The sequence below is a fragment of the Scophthalmus maximus genome, chromosome 7 (genome assembly GCF_022379125.1).
Source record: "Scophthalmus maximus strain ysfricsl-2021 chromosome 7, ASM2237912v1, whole genome shotgun sequence".
Classification (NCBI taxonomy): Eukaryota; Metazoa; Chordata; class Actinopteri; order Pleuronectiformes; family Scophthalmidae; genus Scophthalmus; species Scophthalmus maximus.
Genome location: NC_061521.1, coordinates 2,169,594 through 2,187,343, shown reverse-complemented (window position 1 = coordinate 2,187,343; position 17,750 = coordinate 2,169,594). Strand labels below are relative to the sequence as shown.

The 17,750-nt window shown below is 45.8% G+C and overlaps 1 protein-coding gene across 3 annotated transcripts in view; it reads right to left on the bottom strand.

Annotated features, from left to right (window-relative positions):
- Window positions 1–17,750, bottom strand: part of cttnbp2 (cortactin binding protein 2) — a 76,492-nt gene that overhangs the window by 16,277 nt on the left and 42,465 nt on the right. For all 3 annotated transcript variants that reach the window (XM_047333001.1, XM_047333002.1, XM_035641488.2), the window contains exons 4-10: window positions 16,307–17,714; window positions 12,744–13,052; window positions 7,705–7,804; window positions 5,384–5,537; window positions 3,659–3,862; window positions 2,945–3,062; window positions 1,774–2,070 (exon numbers count right to left, since the gene is read on the bottom strand). In XM_047333001.1, the coding sequence (XP_047188957.1) occupies window positions 1,774–2,070; window positions 2,945–3,062; window positions 3,659–3,862; window positions 5,384–5,537; window positions 7,705–7,804; window positions 12,744–13,052; window positions 16,307–17,714 (2,590 nt within the window). The remainder of the gene's footprint in view (window positions 1–1,773; window positions 2,071–2,944; window positions 3,063–3,658; window positions 3,863–5,383; window positions 5,538–7,704; window positions 7,805–12,743; window positions 13,053–16,306; window positions 17,715–17,750) is intronic.

The following is a 17,750-nucleotide window of genomic DNA, read 5'->3' as shown; positions in this document are numbered from 1 at the left end:
CTGCTTTCATCATCATCCCAAAAAACAAACACACACACACACACACACACACCAGGCCTGTTCCTTGTTACATGTGAGAACAGTAACAGTGTGAAAGAGACAGTGAACGTACAACGCTGAGCTGCAACACACGCACACAAACACACAGGAGGGACGAATGCAGAGAAAGGAACTGCCACTGACATTTGAGGCAGAGGACATTGATTTCCTTTATTATCAGTCTGGGACTCAGACCGACCTGCACTGCACTGCACACACACACACACACACACACACACACACACACACACACACACACACACACACACACACACACACACACACACACACACACACACACACACACACACACACACACACACACACACACACACACACACACACACACACACACACACACACACACACACACACACCTCAAACCCTAAACCAACCTCACTCTGACCACCAGAAAAACAGAGGCAACATATACACTCTCCACATGTTCCAATAGATTAATTATTAAAAGTGTGTGTGTCAGTCGTGTGCGTGTTACATCAGCAAACAAAAGCATTACTGAACAGGCCGATCAGGCAAAGGCCAGGGGCCCAAAGAGAAATCTGCAGCCTATATAATAATAGCCTATATATAATAAATCTTATATTCCTTCATATAACAACTGCACAGCAAACAGAGACAAGTGTAAGATTAGATTAGAATATTGTGTACACAACCCAGTGATGTAAAAACATTAACTGTGGAATATCAAGCCTTAATTACATATCTTTGCCATAATGGTTTGGTAACAACATTTTAGGAATCATTGCCAATTTTTAACATATGTATCAGCCCATATTATTGGTGTTAGAAAAATGTTCTACTCCCAAATATCGTTATCGGCATGGCCCCCCAAAAATCCACACTGTTTGCTCTCTACATTTAAACATTTCTCAAAAATGTAGTCCTTCTGATTATTATCTTCAATGAAAGGCTAAATAGCTGTCGGTAGGCAACAGACATAGAAAAAAGAGGTAGGAGCGCTGTTACAGTTATGCAACTTTAACTTTTAATTGTTGACATTGCCCTGACTGATTAAGCTCAGCCTCTCCTTAACGACAAGGACGTCCTCTGGTTTCTGTCAGCTAAGCAGAAACTATGTTTAATACAAACACAACATCGATCTCGTCTTTGTCAAATTTATGAAACAACAGCAAAAGTACAGGAAAAACTGAACACAACCGGCTGCTGCCGCTGCCTGAGAGCTGTGGACCTCCAATATGGCCACTGCAGGCGGCCTGACGTGACCTTCAATAGGCTTCTATATGCCACCGTCCATCAATTTAAAACTACTAACACTGACTACAAGCACAGGCGCTGACAACGTGAACCTGCAGTTAAACAAAGAGGGACTCCTGCCAACACGCGACACCTTGTCCTCCTCCGTGTCACATTCAGGTGTCACTAAATGAGAGAAGGAAAACATGAGCTGCTCTGACGTAAAGCACCGCCATCCGTCCTCTTCTGCCGACTGTGAGGTAACCGGTGAACAAGATGGACGAGAGGGAAAAGAAGGAAGGATGGAAGAAGAGAGGTGAGGCTAGAGCAGAGGGAGGGACTATCAGAAAAGAGGGTATGAGGGTGGAGGGTGTAGGAAGGGCGTGACGACATGAACGAAAAAGAAAAAGTGGTAAAAGGAAAGGATGTAACGGAAAAATGGGGGTAGAGATAGAGGAAAACAAGGGTGAAACAACGAGGCAGGGGAGGGGGCAATGAGAAAAAAAAAAGTTTAGTCACCGATTAGGATGGAGGAAATACTGGTGGGGCCGAGGCCCAGCAGGGGGCGTTGCACCTGCGCCTCCTCCCTGGCCATCTGACCATCTCCACAGAGGACGTGGAGGTGGGAGGTGAAGGCGTGGCTGAGGGCGGAGCCCAGCTGGGCCCAGCGCATCGACCGCTCAACCGACACTCGGCACAGCACAGACGGGCTGCTGGTGCCCCACTTCGCCTCCTCCTCCAGGGCCTCCACAGGACACATGGCCCCCACTCCTCCCCCACCCGAACACTGGAGACGCACCAGGACACGGTACGAGTCTGGACGGGGTGAGGAGCAGAGAAAAGGACAGGGTCGTCAGTACCATGACATGGTTTGAGATATAATAATGTCATAGTAGGAGCAGTGATTTATTATTGAACCTGACACTTTATAGGCCTGGGGCCAATCAAGGGATTCTTCTCAATGAGTCAGTTTAAGCAGTCACAGGCGGGCGGAGTTAATCTATTACAATATTAAAAAGAAAGAAAAAAAACATTCGGAAAAGTCAAACCAGATGAGTAAAAAGTCACATCACACCAAACCAATCAGAACTTCCTTGGGACAGATAATGACACGGAAACTGACGTTACAGTATCAGATCTTCCACTGGGTAACTTTCAGAAAATGTGTAAACCATCAGTGTAATAATAGTTTCACAGCTAAATTGATGCATTACTTAACGTGTATAGTATGAAAACTTGAGAGGCTTGACCAGTGCTTCAGTGAATGTGTGCACATAACAAACACAGGATTATTAGTATAGATGATTGACAGGTTACAAACCACTGCTCCCTGGTTTATATTGGGAACATTGACAACCTTCCTACCAACTGCTCAGTGTGGGACTACGCTCAGCAGCAATGTTCCAAAATTATTAACCATAACCAGGGCTCAGAGGAGAACTCATCTTTAGGACACACGCACACACACACACACACACACACACACACACACACACACACACACACACACACACACACACACACACACACACACACACACACACACACACACACACACACACACACACACACACACACACACACACACACACACACACACACACACACGGACACACACACGGACACACGGACACACACACACACACACACGGACACACACACACACACACACACGGACACGGCCACTCACGGAGGTTTTCAAGTAGATCTTTGCAGTCGTCAGTTGCCACGTCATGAATGGTGCGATTACACTTGTCTCTCCTCTCGATGTCCTGTTCACTGTGGCTGCACAGCACCTCCAGACACTCCTACACACACAAACACACACATTAAGATCAGAATTACAAAACAGTATGAGAACAAGGATTTTCTGTTACTTGTTGCATGTGTACAACACCACTTTGAACTCAAGGGTGTGTAACCACACGCAAATTATTTCTGCAACACGAGCTCTCGAGTGTTATGAAAGCATGTATCAATAAGTGGTGCTCATTTATATTCCAGTCAGACGCTCGGTCTAGTGTGGCCTGGTGTCTCCGGCATTCGTTTGAGCCAAGCGGGACGTTTTGCTGAAGTGTCACTGAGAGCTGGTGCACGGCAAATAAATACATAGAATAATGTACACATTTAAAAAACTATCGAGTATACACATGCATAATAACAGTAGAATAACAGTGAAAGTGATTGAGGTTAATGCTGCTAACCTTTAATGCTAAAGTGGCTATTTACACATCCAGCAGCCAGGGACCGACATTAGCGTCATGGACAGTCGACTTTCTGTGCGTCTGTCTAATTCAGTCCAGTGGGTTTTGCACAGTTGCACAGTGCAGTAACTGTGGTTACGAACCCGTGAGCGACCCCTTTGCACATCAAACAATATAATTAGTTCATTCGTTTTTTTCACCTTGAGGCCCAGGGCAGCAGCCATGTGTGCAGCCGTCCATCCGTCACTGTTGGCCTGGTTCAGCAGGGCGGCAGGCAGTGCCAGGCTGCCAGAGGGGTCAGAGGTCAAAGTGGGGTCACCCTGAGGCGGGCGGTGGAGGAGCAGGAGGCGCAGCGTGTCCACGTGACTGGAGCGCACCGCCGCATGGAGAGCAGTGCAGCCGTCCTGCAGCGACACACGGGAGAGAAAACTGTCGGACCGAAGCTCACTCTTCTATTGGAGGTAGTTTACAGCTTCACCTTCAGATGAGGGCGCCACAAGTTTACATTTTTTAATTTGTCTGTAGGGTATGTTTTTACCTATGATGTATTATACCTCCTCACCATGCTTGCACAACACATAAGCAATATATATAATGAATTCTTATGAGTTATGGCTGTGTGTTTTATGAGGTTTGACCACCACATTTTAATGGAGTCATACTTGAGTCAAAGTACATGTTTGTGCCAGATGTAATGAAACTCCCGCCTCCGGACGTTACTGATAGATCCCACTCTCAAAGTGATTTCTGGACTTGTGACCTATAAGGACTGTCCACTCATGTCCCATGCAGGTTCACACTGGGGCTTAGTGGGATCATCCATCTGTCTGCCAACTTTACCCAATAAAACAATTAATAATTTGCTCTATAAATATTGGTCAATAAAGTCATGAAAAATGACCTCCCACGGTCGAATTGAACACAAACCGTTATATTAAAATGATCTGGTTTTAGTTGATGGACAACACCCATCCTGTAAAGACTAAGGGTTTACTGTAACAGGACTATGAAAAACAACAAATATTATTTTTTTTGGAAGCTGGAACCAGTGAATTTTTTACTTGAAGGAGTTACGAAAATAGACACTTGATTTAGCAGTTGCTTGTTGCAGACAAACATTCAGTCAGTCAACTAATAAAGAAATAAAGAAAGCAATTAGCCACATTAATACCCAGAGTGTTTGAAAGGAGCGGATCATTTTAAAATGATTCAATCTCAGTTTGATGTCTTGCTGCTGTTGGAGGAAAGTGCTCATCTGCAGTTTACAGTTTTTAACATCCAACGTGACAATCATAAATTCTCAGACGGAAAAATAGTAACTGACACTAATGGGTCCTCACTGCACTGTGTACTCTTTTAACCCGGCTCAGAGCGCCCGCTCCGTCTTGAATCGTTACCTTTGACCCAACACACTGGCCAACATTTTCTGCCGTCTAAAAATACTCTCTGCGCTGAAGAGGTGGGACATGCTATGGAGACTCTGGCAGCCCTCTGGCTCAGCAGGAGCAAACCGGGCTAAATGTAGAACAAAGCAGGTAACTAAATATAGGGGGCGGGGGGGGGGGGGGGGGGGGGCAGCTGTCGCTGCAAATAACAGCCACCTATGGTTACCATGGAGACCCAGGAAGCCCTTACATCAATGAGCTCGCACCAAGTGGAGACGGACGAGGAGTGATAGTGACGTGGCAATTTTGTAGTATAGGTATAGTCTCAAACTGAAAACTTTAATAAACAATCGAATGTAGATATGTAGGGAAAATGAGCAATCTTTTTTTTTCAAATTAGAAATATAGGTTATAATAAGTATATAGTTGGTTAACATTATCTACTCATATAAGATGCCTTTGAACTCATCTGGAAAATATTGATTCAATAAACTGCATTTCCTGAGGATTAAATCTCCTGCGGCACCAGAGCAGACTTACCGTGGTGGTGCACGAGCGATCGGCTCCGGCACTCAGCAGGACCCGGACGCAGTCCAGTCGTCCTGCCTCACAGGCCAGATAGAGGGGGGTCTGCCCCCCCTCCGCCGCAGGCACATCCACAGCAGCTCCTGCGGCCAGCAGCGCCTGCACACAGCTGGAGGGAGGAGGGGGAAGTTAGCAATGTACAGTATACTGTATATGAAAACATCTATACAAACAAGGCATTAACCCATATACACACGAGGACGACATGCACACTGAGATCAGTCCAGTATATTGGCCTGTTGGTGGATATTATTGATTGATAGTGTTTGTTAATTCTTGTATTGAAAGGTTGGAGTAATAAGAAAACACACTTTCACACATCTGCTGTGACAATGACTTACTTACATTTTCATTTAATTTCACTGATCAAGACATTTTTTACCTAGTTAATATGTTGGCAGTTGGCAAAGAAACAGGGGTGCAGTAATATATGTTTTATGAAGTATGTTTATAAATCCTCTTTATTTATGATAAGTTTCATACATTTTGTTGTATTTGTGTTTTCAGTTATAACTTGTTATCTTTATTACGTCTTAGTTTGAAATGAACTGTTTAATAATAACACTCTGATAATCTTTGAATTTTTGTTTTGTTTTTTTAGGAGTAACTTCAATACATTTCTACAACAGCAAGGAATCTTTCCAATAACACACATTTCTAAGCCCATATATCAGATTTACATAATTATTTTGGTATAGATATTGGTTTTGCCTTAAAGCATTGTTCATGTCAGGCTCCAATACAAGCATGCATGTTTTATACGTACACACCTGCACTCTACATGTATATATGCATACTTAGAGACGACGAAATAAGGGGCAGCGAGTAAACATACGCACACGTTAAAGTGTACACCACCTGCTCAGAGACAAGGGAAGACACCAGTCAGCCCCGAAGCAGAGAAGGACTGCAGCCCAGATCATGTGATGAAAACTGATCCTGTCCGCGAACACGACCACCGAAAAAATCAGTGAACCCCATTAAATAAACTCTCAGTAAGAGTGAGTGAGTGTGTGTATGTGTGTGTGTGTGTGTGTGTGTGTGTGTGTGTGTGTGTGTGTGTGTGTGTGTGTTTCTCGGCATACCTTTGGATATCCCCCCTCTATAAATATCACTGTGATCAGATATTACAACACTGCACATTCCCCAGCTGGTCCTGGGCATCTTGATGTTTGGCAAGCGCGTGCACACACGCACACACGCACACACGCACACACGCACACCAATACATGAGGATCAATACCAATGATCAGAACAACAGTATATGTATTGTGGGGGCAGATGTTTCCCTCATTGTTAATAATTAATGGTGCAAGCCTGGATGATGTTTAAGGAGGAGAAACGACTGATCGGCAGAAACGGAGGCTGCAAACATTAAGAGCAGCCACCCAGTCCCAGTGCTGAACTGGGGGGGGGGGTTCAGTGGAAATTCGCCACACGTGACGAGGAACTAGTCTCAACCTGTGACCAGTGCGCAGAGCCATCGGGGGGCTCAGCTCAAAGCGGCGCGGTGACGGTGCCCGGCAGACATGCTGCCATTGCTTTTTGGCACTGAAACCCTACATGGTTAGCAGCAGGGTCATATTTCACACATGGGAGGGTCCAGCTGTGCTCGTCTCACTGCAAAATATGTGACGTGACTCGTCAGTTGAAAACACAAACTGCTGACGACCATATCAGAAGCTCCGACCAAAGGGATCAGTGTGCCCCACAGCGTTCAAATGGATTTGGGGGTTAAGACTTGTGTTTTGTCAGACAGGAAACAGGTTAGATGATTAATGGGTGAATTAATAAAAAAGGCAATACATTTTTTTTATCAATTAATTGATGTTAATTATTGAGTCAAGACTTCAACACTTATTTGTTTGAGCTTCTTAAATGTGACGATGAGGATGTGATTTTCTCAGTTGAGTATCATTGTGAACTAAATATCAAAGCCCTTAATGATCAGGCTCCATCATATCTTACAGAGCTCATAGTGACCTCACTGTGTAAAGGGCCTTGACATAATGAATTTGGGGTTTTGGCGCTTTACAAATAACATTTTAATTGATCATCTGGGGCAACTTTTTATTTTACAGACTACACTTTTGATACAACTAATTGATACAAAACTAGACTGAAGTGTGGCTGTGAATAGATGAGAGTTGAGGTTGGGCACAAAGAAATTATGGTTACGTTTCAATAAACCTTCAGGGTTATGACTGTAAAGCACGGTGTGTGTGTGTGTGTGTGTGTGTGTGTGTGTGTGTGTGTGTGTGTGTGTCTGCGCTCACCTGCTGTGGCCGTGGGCGGCGGCAAAGTGTAAAGACGTGAATCCATTTTCATCTGAAGCATCAGCAGGCAATCCCGAAAACAGCAGCAGCTTCACACACTCTGACAGAGAAAGGGCGGGGAAGGGGAGACTATGAAGCAGCAGAGGACACATGAATACACATTGTAACGGTATAAAACCTAATCTAAAATATCCAATCATCAACATCATTAGCACTACTACAACACCGCAGGGCAGAAGGCTAAAAACATACCCTACGGAGCAGAGCAACCAGTTTATCTTGTTGCCACGGATACTGATGCTGATGTAATAGTGATGGTATTGTCGGCAAAAACCTCACATCACATACGCTGCCATTATCAAACATCATTTTAGAAAAGCTACTTGAATGTTTTATTGAGTCATAAATGTTCAAACTCAGCCACACAAAGCATTTTGTCATAGCGGGTTTCAAACATGATCAAGCACAAGAACAGCGACATTTTAGCAAATTTTTTAATTTTTTTCAATAACCATCTTTGCCTTCCACTACTACATTTCCCATGAGCCCACAGAAGGGGTCTTGTTGTTGAAAGTCTACTCGCCGCTACAACATTAGAGAATCCATTCATATTAGAACATGGACAGAAAAGCCCCATTATAATGTTACAGACGGTGATGAAAGAGCGATTTGATGAGAATTGACGGTGAACATTGAAAACCAGTGGAACAGAGGCTACACCAGCAGTGGAGCAGGGCTTCAGCTCTCCACTGCTCGGGCACGGAACGTATTCTGTGTACGAGTGGGACGCAACGATTGCACAGCACATCAAGTGCTGAGGGCCCGTTAGAGAAGCAGTACATCACGTCTCAGCAGGAGCGGCTTGGTATATTCTCTTTGCTGTGTCAAGTACATCACTGTGTCGTTATGAGAGGGTTTGTGCAATGTTCTGTTTTCAGATCTTCATCGTCGGCCTCTTGTGGTAAACGTGGCTCTCACAATTGGATCAGATGAGGCGAAAAAAGATAAGCAAGGGGCAATGAAATATTGATGGGAGGACGACTACAGCCTGTGGGTGGGTGTGTGTGTGTGTGTGTGTGTGTGTGTGTGTGTGTGTGTGTGTGTGTGTGTGTGTTTGTGTGTGTGTCTGTGTGTGTCTGTGTGTGTGTGTGTGTGTGTGTGTGTGTGTGTGTTTGTGTGTGTTTGTGTGTGTGTCTGTGTGTGTGTGTGTGTGTGTGTGTGTGTGTCCTGTCTGCGTGGACCCACCTGCAAGCTTTGCGTACAGCTGTCCTTCAGCTGCATTAGTCATGTTCATGGATCAACACTCCTCAACTGACAGTGTTACTAAACGTCTCAGCAGGGAAGCACACGGTGATTGACCTGCAGTGCGTACACGTTTACGTTTGCGTGCGTGTGTGCGTGTGTGTGTGTGTGTGATACATCTGCATGCATTCATTATTTTGGGTGCGTGCGTAGCCCTCCATCTTATTTAGTGGCAGCCAACATAATGGGATCAGGCCCGGCTCCTGCAATTACAGCACGTTTATCTGCACCAGCTCTTTGTCCTCTCACTGCATCTTCTTAGAGCCTGACCCATGTTGGATCTTTGGGGCCGATGCCGATATTAAATAGCCCGGCACCCAGACGAATTCTAGGAGCTCATTTAAATTTGATCTGCCAGAACAGGATCTGGATCCCCTCCATTGGGAAGGGGTTTCCCCCCCGGCAGAAAACTTGCCTGTCCAATCACAACAGATAAATGGGCGGGGTTTATACCGTGACGCAGACGAAAGCGACTTTTGTAAACAACCATGTCAGGCGCTGATGAACGAGCATTTGACTAAAAGTACAGATATCTTCCCATAAAAACGGCAACACTAGAGAGGTCCTCATTTGAGTATCAGTCTGGCTATGCCAGGCTAGACATTAAATATATGAGTAAAAGGTTTCCAATATTGATCATCCGATATTCTTCATACATATGGTGGAGCTAATTTCAACACATGATACATCGACATATTACAATCTGTATATATATAACAAACTGATCATATGTTGTATGTCTACAGTAGATGTAAAGGACATGTGCAGTAGTGTGCAAAGATTCGGGCACCCACAGGAAGATTGCATGTTTTGTTCGTTTGCGCAGTGAAATGGTAAAAAATACAACCCCTGCAATAAACAGACACTACAGACACACTGTCACTTTTTATCCATGTAAATAAATAAGTGGACCTCACAGCCCCCTGACCCGAACATTACTGTGGGTAGATCTTAAACAAGGCGTGTGAGCAGGACAGAATCTGTCAGAACTTTAAGTGCATCTACATGAAGGGTGGGTGAATTATTCCTAAATCAAGAATGGAAACGTGAAAATTGTGTGATTGCTGCAGGGGTTTTATTTCACCCCTTTCCCTTCTGTCCCCGCATCCTTTTTATTTTTCCGATATAATCTGCCCCCTACGTCGGGGGGGGGGGGTCCAAGTTCAAATGTTTCCTTCGCCTCATGAGTCTGAATACATCACCTAGTGGTTCCTCATACATATGTAGCAGATGCTTAATCTTTGACCGACTGTTCCTCGCTGGAGCATACACTATGAAGTCAAGCTGCATGACAGAGGATATCATAAAGCGGCTGTTAAATTCAAAATTTTTTTTAAAAAGAAGCAGTTGGCAGGGAGATTCTGTGGTTACAATCTGTGTTAAAACTGAAATATCAAATGTTTGAAGTCCGGAATATCAATGTTCATCTAGAAGGGTTATTTTGAAACCCAAGATCACCCACAGTGAGGCAGCAACTAAATTATAAAAACAAGAACAACTAATATCTCCTTTGTGGAGGCTTATCATGCCTTTTCAGTTCTTCACTTTCCTCTAGTGTGGCATATAGGTTTTTTTGTGTATGTAAAAGGTTTGCAAAGATAAAAAAGCCCAAAGTCCGCAGTAAACCAAGCTCCTCTCGCTGACGGAAAGTACTGAACCTGAAGCTCCCCGAACAGCTTGTCAGTAGTCGGGCCAATACTTCCGTAACGGAAGTGCATAAGGAACGTCTAGCGGCTAGTCTGACACGCCCCCGACAAAGCCAGGTAAAGCGAGAGCGGAGACCGACACTTCCTGCACGCGCTGGAAGCGATTGACCACTCACAAGAGAGTGGGGCATTTGGCAGACTGGAGCTAAAGCCAAGTGTTTCAGACAGAAGGTGAGAAGAGGGCCGCAGCAATGAAGCGCATGGAGAAAGTGATGTGCTTACTGAACATTAGAGCATGTAATCCTTGTCAAGCAATAAGCCAAACCTTCTATCTTCTGTCTTTCACTGAAACAAACAGAGCAGCTGGTTATTCTTCCGTAATGTTCTGCTTTATATTCACACCGGTTTACACAGTCACACCCGAGGAGAAGGTTCCTTCTGTTGGGCCGTATTCACATGCAGCTCTGGTTGTTTGACGGAGGGGAGAGCATCACAGAGCCAGTGTGTTTGCAGCAGTCGGTTCAAACTCGTGGGCCTTTTTATGCAGTGTGTGTGCAGGAGAGAATAATATATTTGAATCTCTAATGGTATCTATGACGACGCAATTCTCAGGGATGTGTTTGTGGAAACACACACTGTACGAACTGAAGCAAATGACAGGTTCAATGCCCGTGGCAGATGAATTGTAAACATAACTGCTGTTATGGAAAATGATCATGTGTAACTTATTTGTTTATAAAACTACAATAAATGTGCAGCTTACATTTAACTGTGTGTGTGTGTGTGTGTGTGTGTGTGTGTGTGTGTGTGTGTGTGTGTGTGTGTGTGTGTGTGTGTGTGTGTCTGTGTGTGTGTGTACACATATACATCATACCTTGTATTTATGGATTGACTTTACAATTAATATAATGGCGGTGTCTTATTATAGTAAGGAATTCATCATGTATTATTCATTCATGCTTATCAGACATGCTTCACTGAACAATCAATCCTGTGTGAACCCTTTGTTTGTATTTAGGTGAATCACCTTCTGTTTTATCAATCAATCAATAATCAATAAGAGATCCTCTGGGTGTTTCCTTGACCACCGCTCTTTGACAATCAATCAACTAGCCAACCAATGACAGGCTGTCTGTTCTCAGTGGGTCAACCAATGCTTTTATATGTGGATACAACTCTGAGAATGAATCCATCTAACTTCATAACAATATGATATCTATGCTACTGACATTACGCATATGTCAGCCACTGGCAGGTATGACTTGATACAACTGGACGCGTCAAACAAAGATCCAAGATGTCCTATTTCAATGCTTTGGTTTATATATTAAATTTGAAATAGCCACGGCAACAATACACTTCCTAAATGTTTAATTAGCAGATAATAACTCTGACAATTAACCAAAGCATCTGATAAAATGACAAAGCTTGAACATTCATAGACATCTGATGAGCAGAGTTCAGGGCAGAACAGTGAGTGTTCAGGTGGACCTGCTAAACCCAATGTGTCATCTGAATTCAAAAAGGCAGCTGAGATTTAACGAGTCACCGATGTTTTAACTATTTGCTTGACCAGCATTTAGTTTAAGTTTTGTCTGTTGGGGGGAAAAGGAAAAAACGGATGTTTACCCTGCGGATAGCGGGATACACGCATACAGTTGACTCATGCGGAGCAGGGCCAGTGTTAAGGCGAGGTCTGCCTGCTGCTCACAACTGAACGCTTGTGGTGTGAGCGCACTTAGTGAAAGTGGCATCCACATGGTTTGTGTTTAATCCAGCTAGACAGTATAAAACTTCATGGATTTTTTAACAGGACACTGGCGCAGGCAGTCGGTGATGCCGATATTTAGACAGACTGTGACAGACATGTCATTTCCCCCCCCCCCCAAAATTTTTTTAGCTCATCTTATAAAATATCCATTAGGTGTTACCTTTTAATTCTGGAGGGTAAACTTCACCCATATGACTTCAGTGTCCTCCGTGGCCCTGTAACTACAGCCCTGCCTGTGTTAGTAAAATGATCCCACAGCAACTGCTTGTCCACGTCTACTCTCACCAAAGCTGATGCAGTGTTGATGAATTGTCAGTTACCTGTGTGTCCGTTCTGAGCAGCAGCAAACAAGGCAGAGGTTTGGTTGTGGTTGTGGTAGTGGTGGAGGTCTTGGTCAAGATGAGTGGGCTCGTTCTCCATGGCGGTGGTGGTAGAGGTGATGTTGGTGGAGGTGGTGGTTGTAGTAGTAGTGGTGGTGGTGGTAGTGGTGGTCGGGTCGGGTTGGTTAAGCAGCATTGACAATAAAGTGACATTTCCCTGGGAAGCAGCTTGGAGGAGCAGGGGGCGCCCGCCGTCCAGGGCAGCAGGCCCACCGCCACTTAGTGAGGAGACTACGGAGGGACACCAGCCTGCAGGGGGAAGGAGGAGCAGGAGCAGCACAGGTTAAACTAGGAGGAGGAGGAGCCGGAGGAAGAGGAAGCCACTAGAAGTGCTGAGCATGGGAGAGTAAGGGTTTCAGAAAAAGAGGTGGACGGGTTGAAAGGGAAGGAGAGCAAACTTCAGATCCATTCAGACAGACTCTTTTGTCTGAACAGCAGGCGTGAGCGAGGTTAGAGTTGTAGTCAAACCATACACATCAGTGGTTGAATCAACACCAGTGGACGGCTGCTTGTCTAATGAGCACCAGCTCATGTTGAGCAGCAAACCCACTTCTGTTGTTTCATTCCGGTGAAGGTTGTACATTTTCAACAGTGGGAAATGTGTAAGACGTCTTCAGTGTTTCTATTTGATCAACTAGTTCAGTTGCTAAAAAAAAAAAAAAGATGAGTGGGTTTGAATTACTAATATTTAACTGCATTAGTGGAGGAAGTATTTAGAGTTATTACTCAAGTAAACCACCACATTGTAAAAATACTCCATTGCAAGTAGTTTGTCCTGAATTTAATTAATTAAAAAAAAATGCACAATGCAGTATAATAGCCCATATGGGGCATACTGTACTATTATATAATTATTATTAGGGCCCGAGCTCCACTGACAAAGTCAGAGCGAAGACCTATGAAATTGAGTGAATTATTATTAATATTATTATTGATTAATGTTTAAACAGAAATTTACTCTTATGGTTGGTTGCAGTCATTTTACCTTTGGTGTATAGGACTGCCACTAATAATTATTTTCATTAGGGATTAACCTCCTGACCCCAAACAACTTTTCTCATCCAATTTGCCAAGTTTAATCCAAATTGGATGAGAAAAGAAAAAAGTATAACGTAAAAGCAGCACATTTTCACATGAAGAACTAAAATGAGTTGACAATTAATTTCCAGTCGACTAATGTTGAGAAAAAAGGCTAACCCAGCAGCGGGGTCGGCAGAGTTTAAGAGGAAACCACATCACATAAGTATTCAAAAGTTGCATAAAGAATATCTTTGGTTATTTAAGTTATCTTAGTCCTAAGTCAGAACAGGACAGGACATCCCAAACTCAAGCCAGATGTTAACAGTCTTGATGCGTTTCATTAAAACCAGATTTTATATATATATATATATATACACACACACTGAATAATATACTGTATTACTCAGTAGTAGCAGTATTTAAACTTTGGAATTTGCTTATTTTTTCCCTGTCCTGGAAAAAGCAACTTGAATGCAAAGCTTTTCCAGGTGTTGCTCGCGATGCAAGAAGCCTTAAATAGCCCTTCATATAAAATGCCTGGAATTTAATCAACATGCTGCAGCCTGGACAAAAGAGTCTGTCATCGCATCGGATTATCAGCCTTCAAACCACAAACAGTGATCCACATTTTTCACACAGTTCACAAATACCAATATTCACATTATCTAGTAGGATACTGTTTCCACTATACAGCATCGCTATAAATGATTAAGCACAACAGACACACAAACAGATGAAGTCAAAAAAGCCTTGAATCAAAAAAACCCAATCATTTTGCTATAACTGTCAAACCGTTGCAGCCGAGGAGAGAGAGGTGTCATGCTAGAGTCTAGAGGTGCTGCATTTAACCATGGCTTCATGTGGCTGGTTCTAAATTGGGAAAGTTAAAAATGACAAAGGCAGAATTTCAGTGCAGACATTAGTCTCTGACTGGAAAAAGAGAGACACAAAAGAGAGTAAAGGAAAAGTCTCGGGGACAAGGGTTATGCCAGCCCTTGTGGTTGCGCCCCCCCCCCCACCCACCCACTACGTCTGAGCGGGAGGTGGTGGGGAAGTGGAAAAGTGCAAAGGCTACAAAACTTTTGTATGGCTGCTGACAGGTGAGATTGTGGTCTGGATTATAATTGTGATAAATGTGTCTGGGAAACCGCAGAATTTCCCCCAAAGTACTTCAGATTTGTACCACAGAAGACGTGTACGAGGGAGAGGCGCTGCAGTCAAATGCAATGAAATTCTAAAGCTTTGCAATTGTATTTTTCCTCAGGATCAGTGTGCAGTAACAAAAACATTGTTATTTCAGTCTGACCGGGACTTAAACTGCACCTTCAGATCAGTTCTATCGTGATGGTAAAATCTGGCAAAATCCACAAGCGGCGTATTTTGCATGCAAAAGAACAGGAATTTCAAAAATGCAAACATGTTTTGTCACAGGTGTATTTTGAGGATAATTCCAGTTTATAACATTTTGGTTTTGATGTCAAAGTTTCACCATCGTTCCTTTCAGATATTATAACTCCAAAACACAGACTGGGCGAGAAACACAAGTTGTTACACTACGGCAGATTATTTGGAGGAAACAGTAGATTCATTTTGGGTTGACCTTTGTCATTGCTTACCTGGGTGTTTGTTAGACTGCCCGTGTCTCTTTGCCCTCACCAAGTCCCTGATCGGGTTTTAACATTACTCACAGTAAGAACAACGTCGCTGTAACTAATCGCACACCCCTGACGTAGGAAATGATACCCAAGGTGAAATAAACTGGCATTATTCTTCAACCATTTCTACACAGTACAACCGAGCAAAGCACTACACGCACTTCACAAGGTCAATATGAATGCTACCATTTACATAAAAAAAATGACTGAATCACATACAGAGTGCTGTCAATGACTCGGCGGGCGGAGCGGACAGACGCTCTGAGGGACAAGTTAATGGAAGCTGAGACAGGGAGAGGAAGAGGTAGTGGGAGCGGGGGCGTGGCATGCTACGAGAGGATGGTGACGGGTGAGGGAAGGAGAGAGCAGCCTCTGGCACCAGCTTCAGAGAGGACAGGGGTTACTGGTCGGAAGGCCCAACTGATCCGAGTGTACGAGAGAGGGGGAATGTCTAGTTTGCCTCAACCTCACCCTGACATGCGCCTTCTGCTGTGACACATCACACGTGTTAGCGACATGTTGTCAATGTCCGCGGCTCATACGATCGACGCGGCTCAAGTGACAACATGGGAGGTGAAGGTCGCCCAGAGGGAGGGCACATTAAGGGCAGGGGAAAGAGAGATGAGCAGAGAGAGAAGTGCAGTGGGAGACACTGGATCTCAAGTAAACTGAATTGACCCGTGTGCAAAGCGGCACTGCATTCCTGTGGGCAGACCGGTTTCCCTGTGACCTGATCACTATGCTAGGCTAGCGCCGTGGAAAGACAGTCAAAGAGAAGAGGCAGCGGGGAGGACTGAAGGGAGACGGAGCGTGGGGGAGCCCCTTTACCTGATGCTGTTGCCAGGGGGCTGCCTGCTGAGGCACAGGGGCTACGGGAGGATGGAGCACTAATGGAAGAGGGGGTGGAGGGGGGGTTTATGGAGGACGGGCTACTGACAGTGATGGCAGGGCTGAGGACGGGGGGGCACTCTGCACATGCTGCTGCCGGCTGCCGCTGCGGGCCCCGGCCAGGGCCCGGGGAGCGCGAGGGGGGGCAGGCACCCACCTGAGAGGCCGTCAGGGCTGGGACCAGGTCCAGGGCGGGTTTGGGCGGCAGCTGGGGTGTGGCCGGTTTCAGGCCCGCCCCAGGGGAGCGGCTGCTGTCCCCCACCACCTTGATGGGCGGATGAGGAGGAGAGGGGGTCTGGGAAAGCCCTGGCTTTTTGGGAGGGATGGGGGGGGGGTTTCCCCGGTCGATCCTGGCCACAGTGGGCGACTTGAGGCCGATAGGGTGGCTCAGGCGGCCGGGAAAAGGACCTCCCTCTGAGGCGGAGTGGGGCAGGCCTGGGCGCAGGGGTCCAGCACCTCCTACTGGAGGGCTGGTGAAGCGCGAGAGAACCTGCGTGACTGTGTGACGGGCTTGCTGCTTGGCTGCAAAGTTGTCACGGTTGGTGGGGGAGAGGTCACGGGCTGGAGGACTCTGGGACGCCGTGCCGTTTTGGTCCTGTTCCTGGAACTTGTAGCGGGCCGCTTGGACACGGGGGCTGACCCCGCTCGGTACGCCGTGGGGTACTTGGCCCTCTGAGCCATTCTCTGTCTGTGTCAGTCCTCCTGAGCTGCTGTGGACGATACCCCGGCCGGACGTCTTTGGCAGGCTCAGGCCCACATAGTTGGCAGGGGTTGGTTTGACTGGTATAGAGAGGGGGGTCTTCCTGGAACCTTCCAACTCAGTGGGGGGCAGGTCCGTTTGGCAAGATGCTGTTTGAGAGCTGATGGGCTCCGTGGCTACAGAAACCGACGTCAGAGCTTTAGGTGTGGGTGGTGTGCTGGTGGCAGCAGCAGGTTGGGCGGCGGCAGCCTCCTGGGCTTCGCCCTGTTCAGTCCTGAGCTGCTCCACCTGCTGCCGCAGGCTCTGGCTCTCACCCTCCTCGCGGCCCAGCTTGGCACGCAGCTGCTCCCGCTCGGTGTCGAACTCCGACAGCTGTTTCTCCATCTTGGCCTCCATCTGCTGGCTACGCTGCCGCTCGGTGCTGAGCTCCTCCTGCAACCGGCCAGAGGTGCGACTCTCCTCGTCCAGGCGAGCCTGGAGGTCGTCAAAGCGCTGCGACTCCTCTACCACCCGCGTGGCGAGCTGCTTGCACTCTCGCACTAACATCATGACGATGTGCTTGTTCTTCTCACGTTCGTCTTTGAGCTGCGCTGTCAGCTTGCGGTGTTCCTGCTCCAGACTCTGGAGCTGAAGTTTCTCCATCTCCAGCTGGAAGAAAGAAACAGACGCAAAGTCAAGCTACAG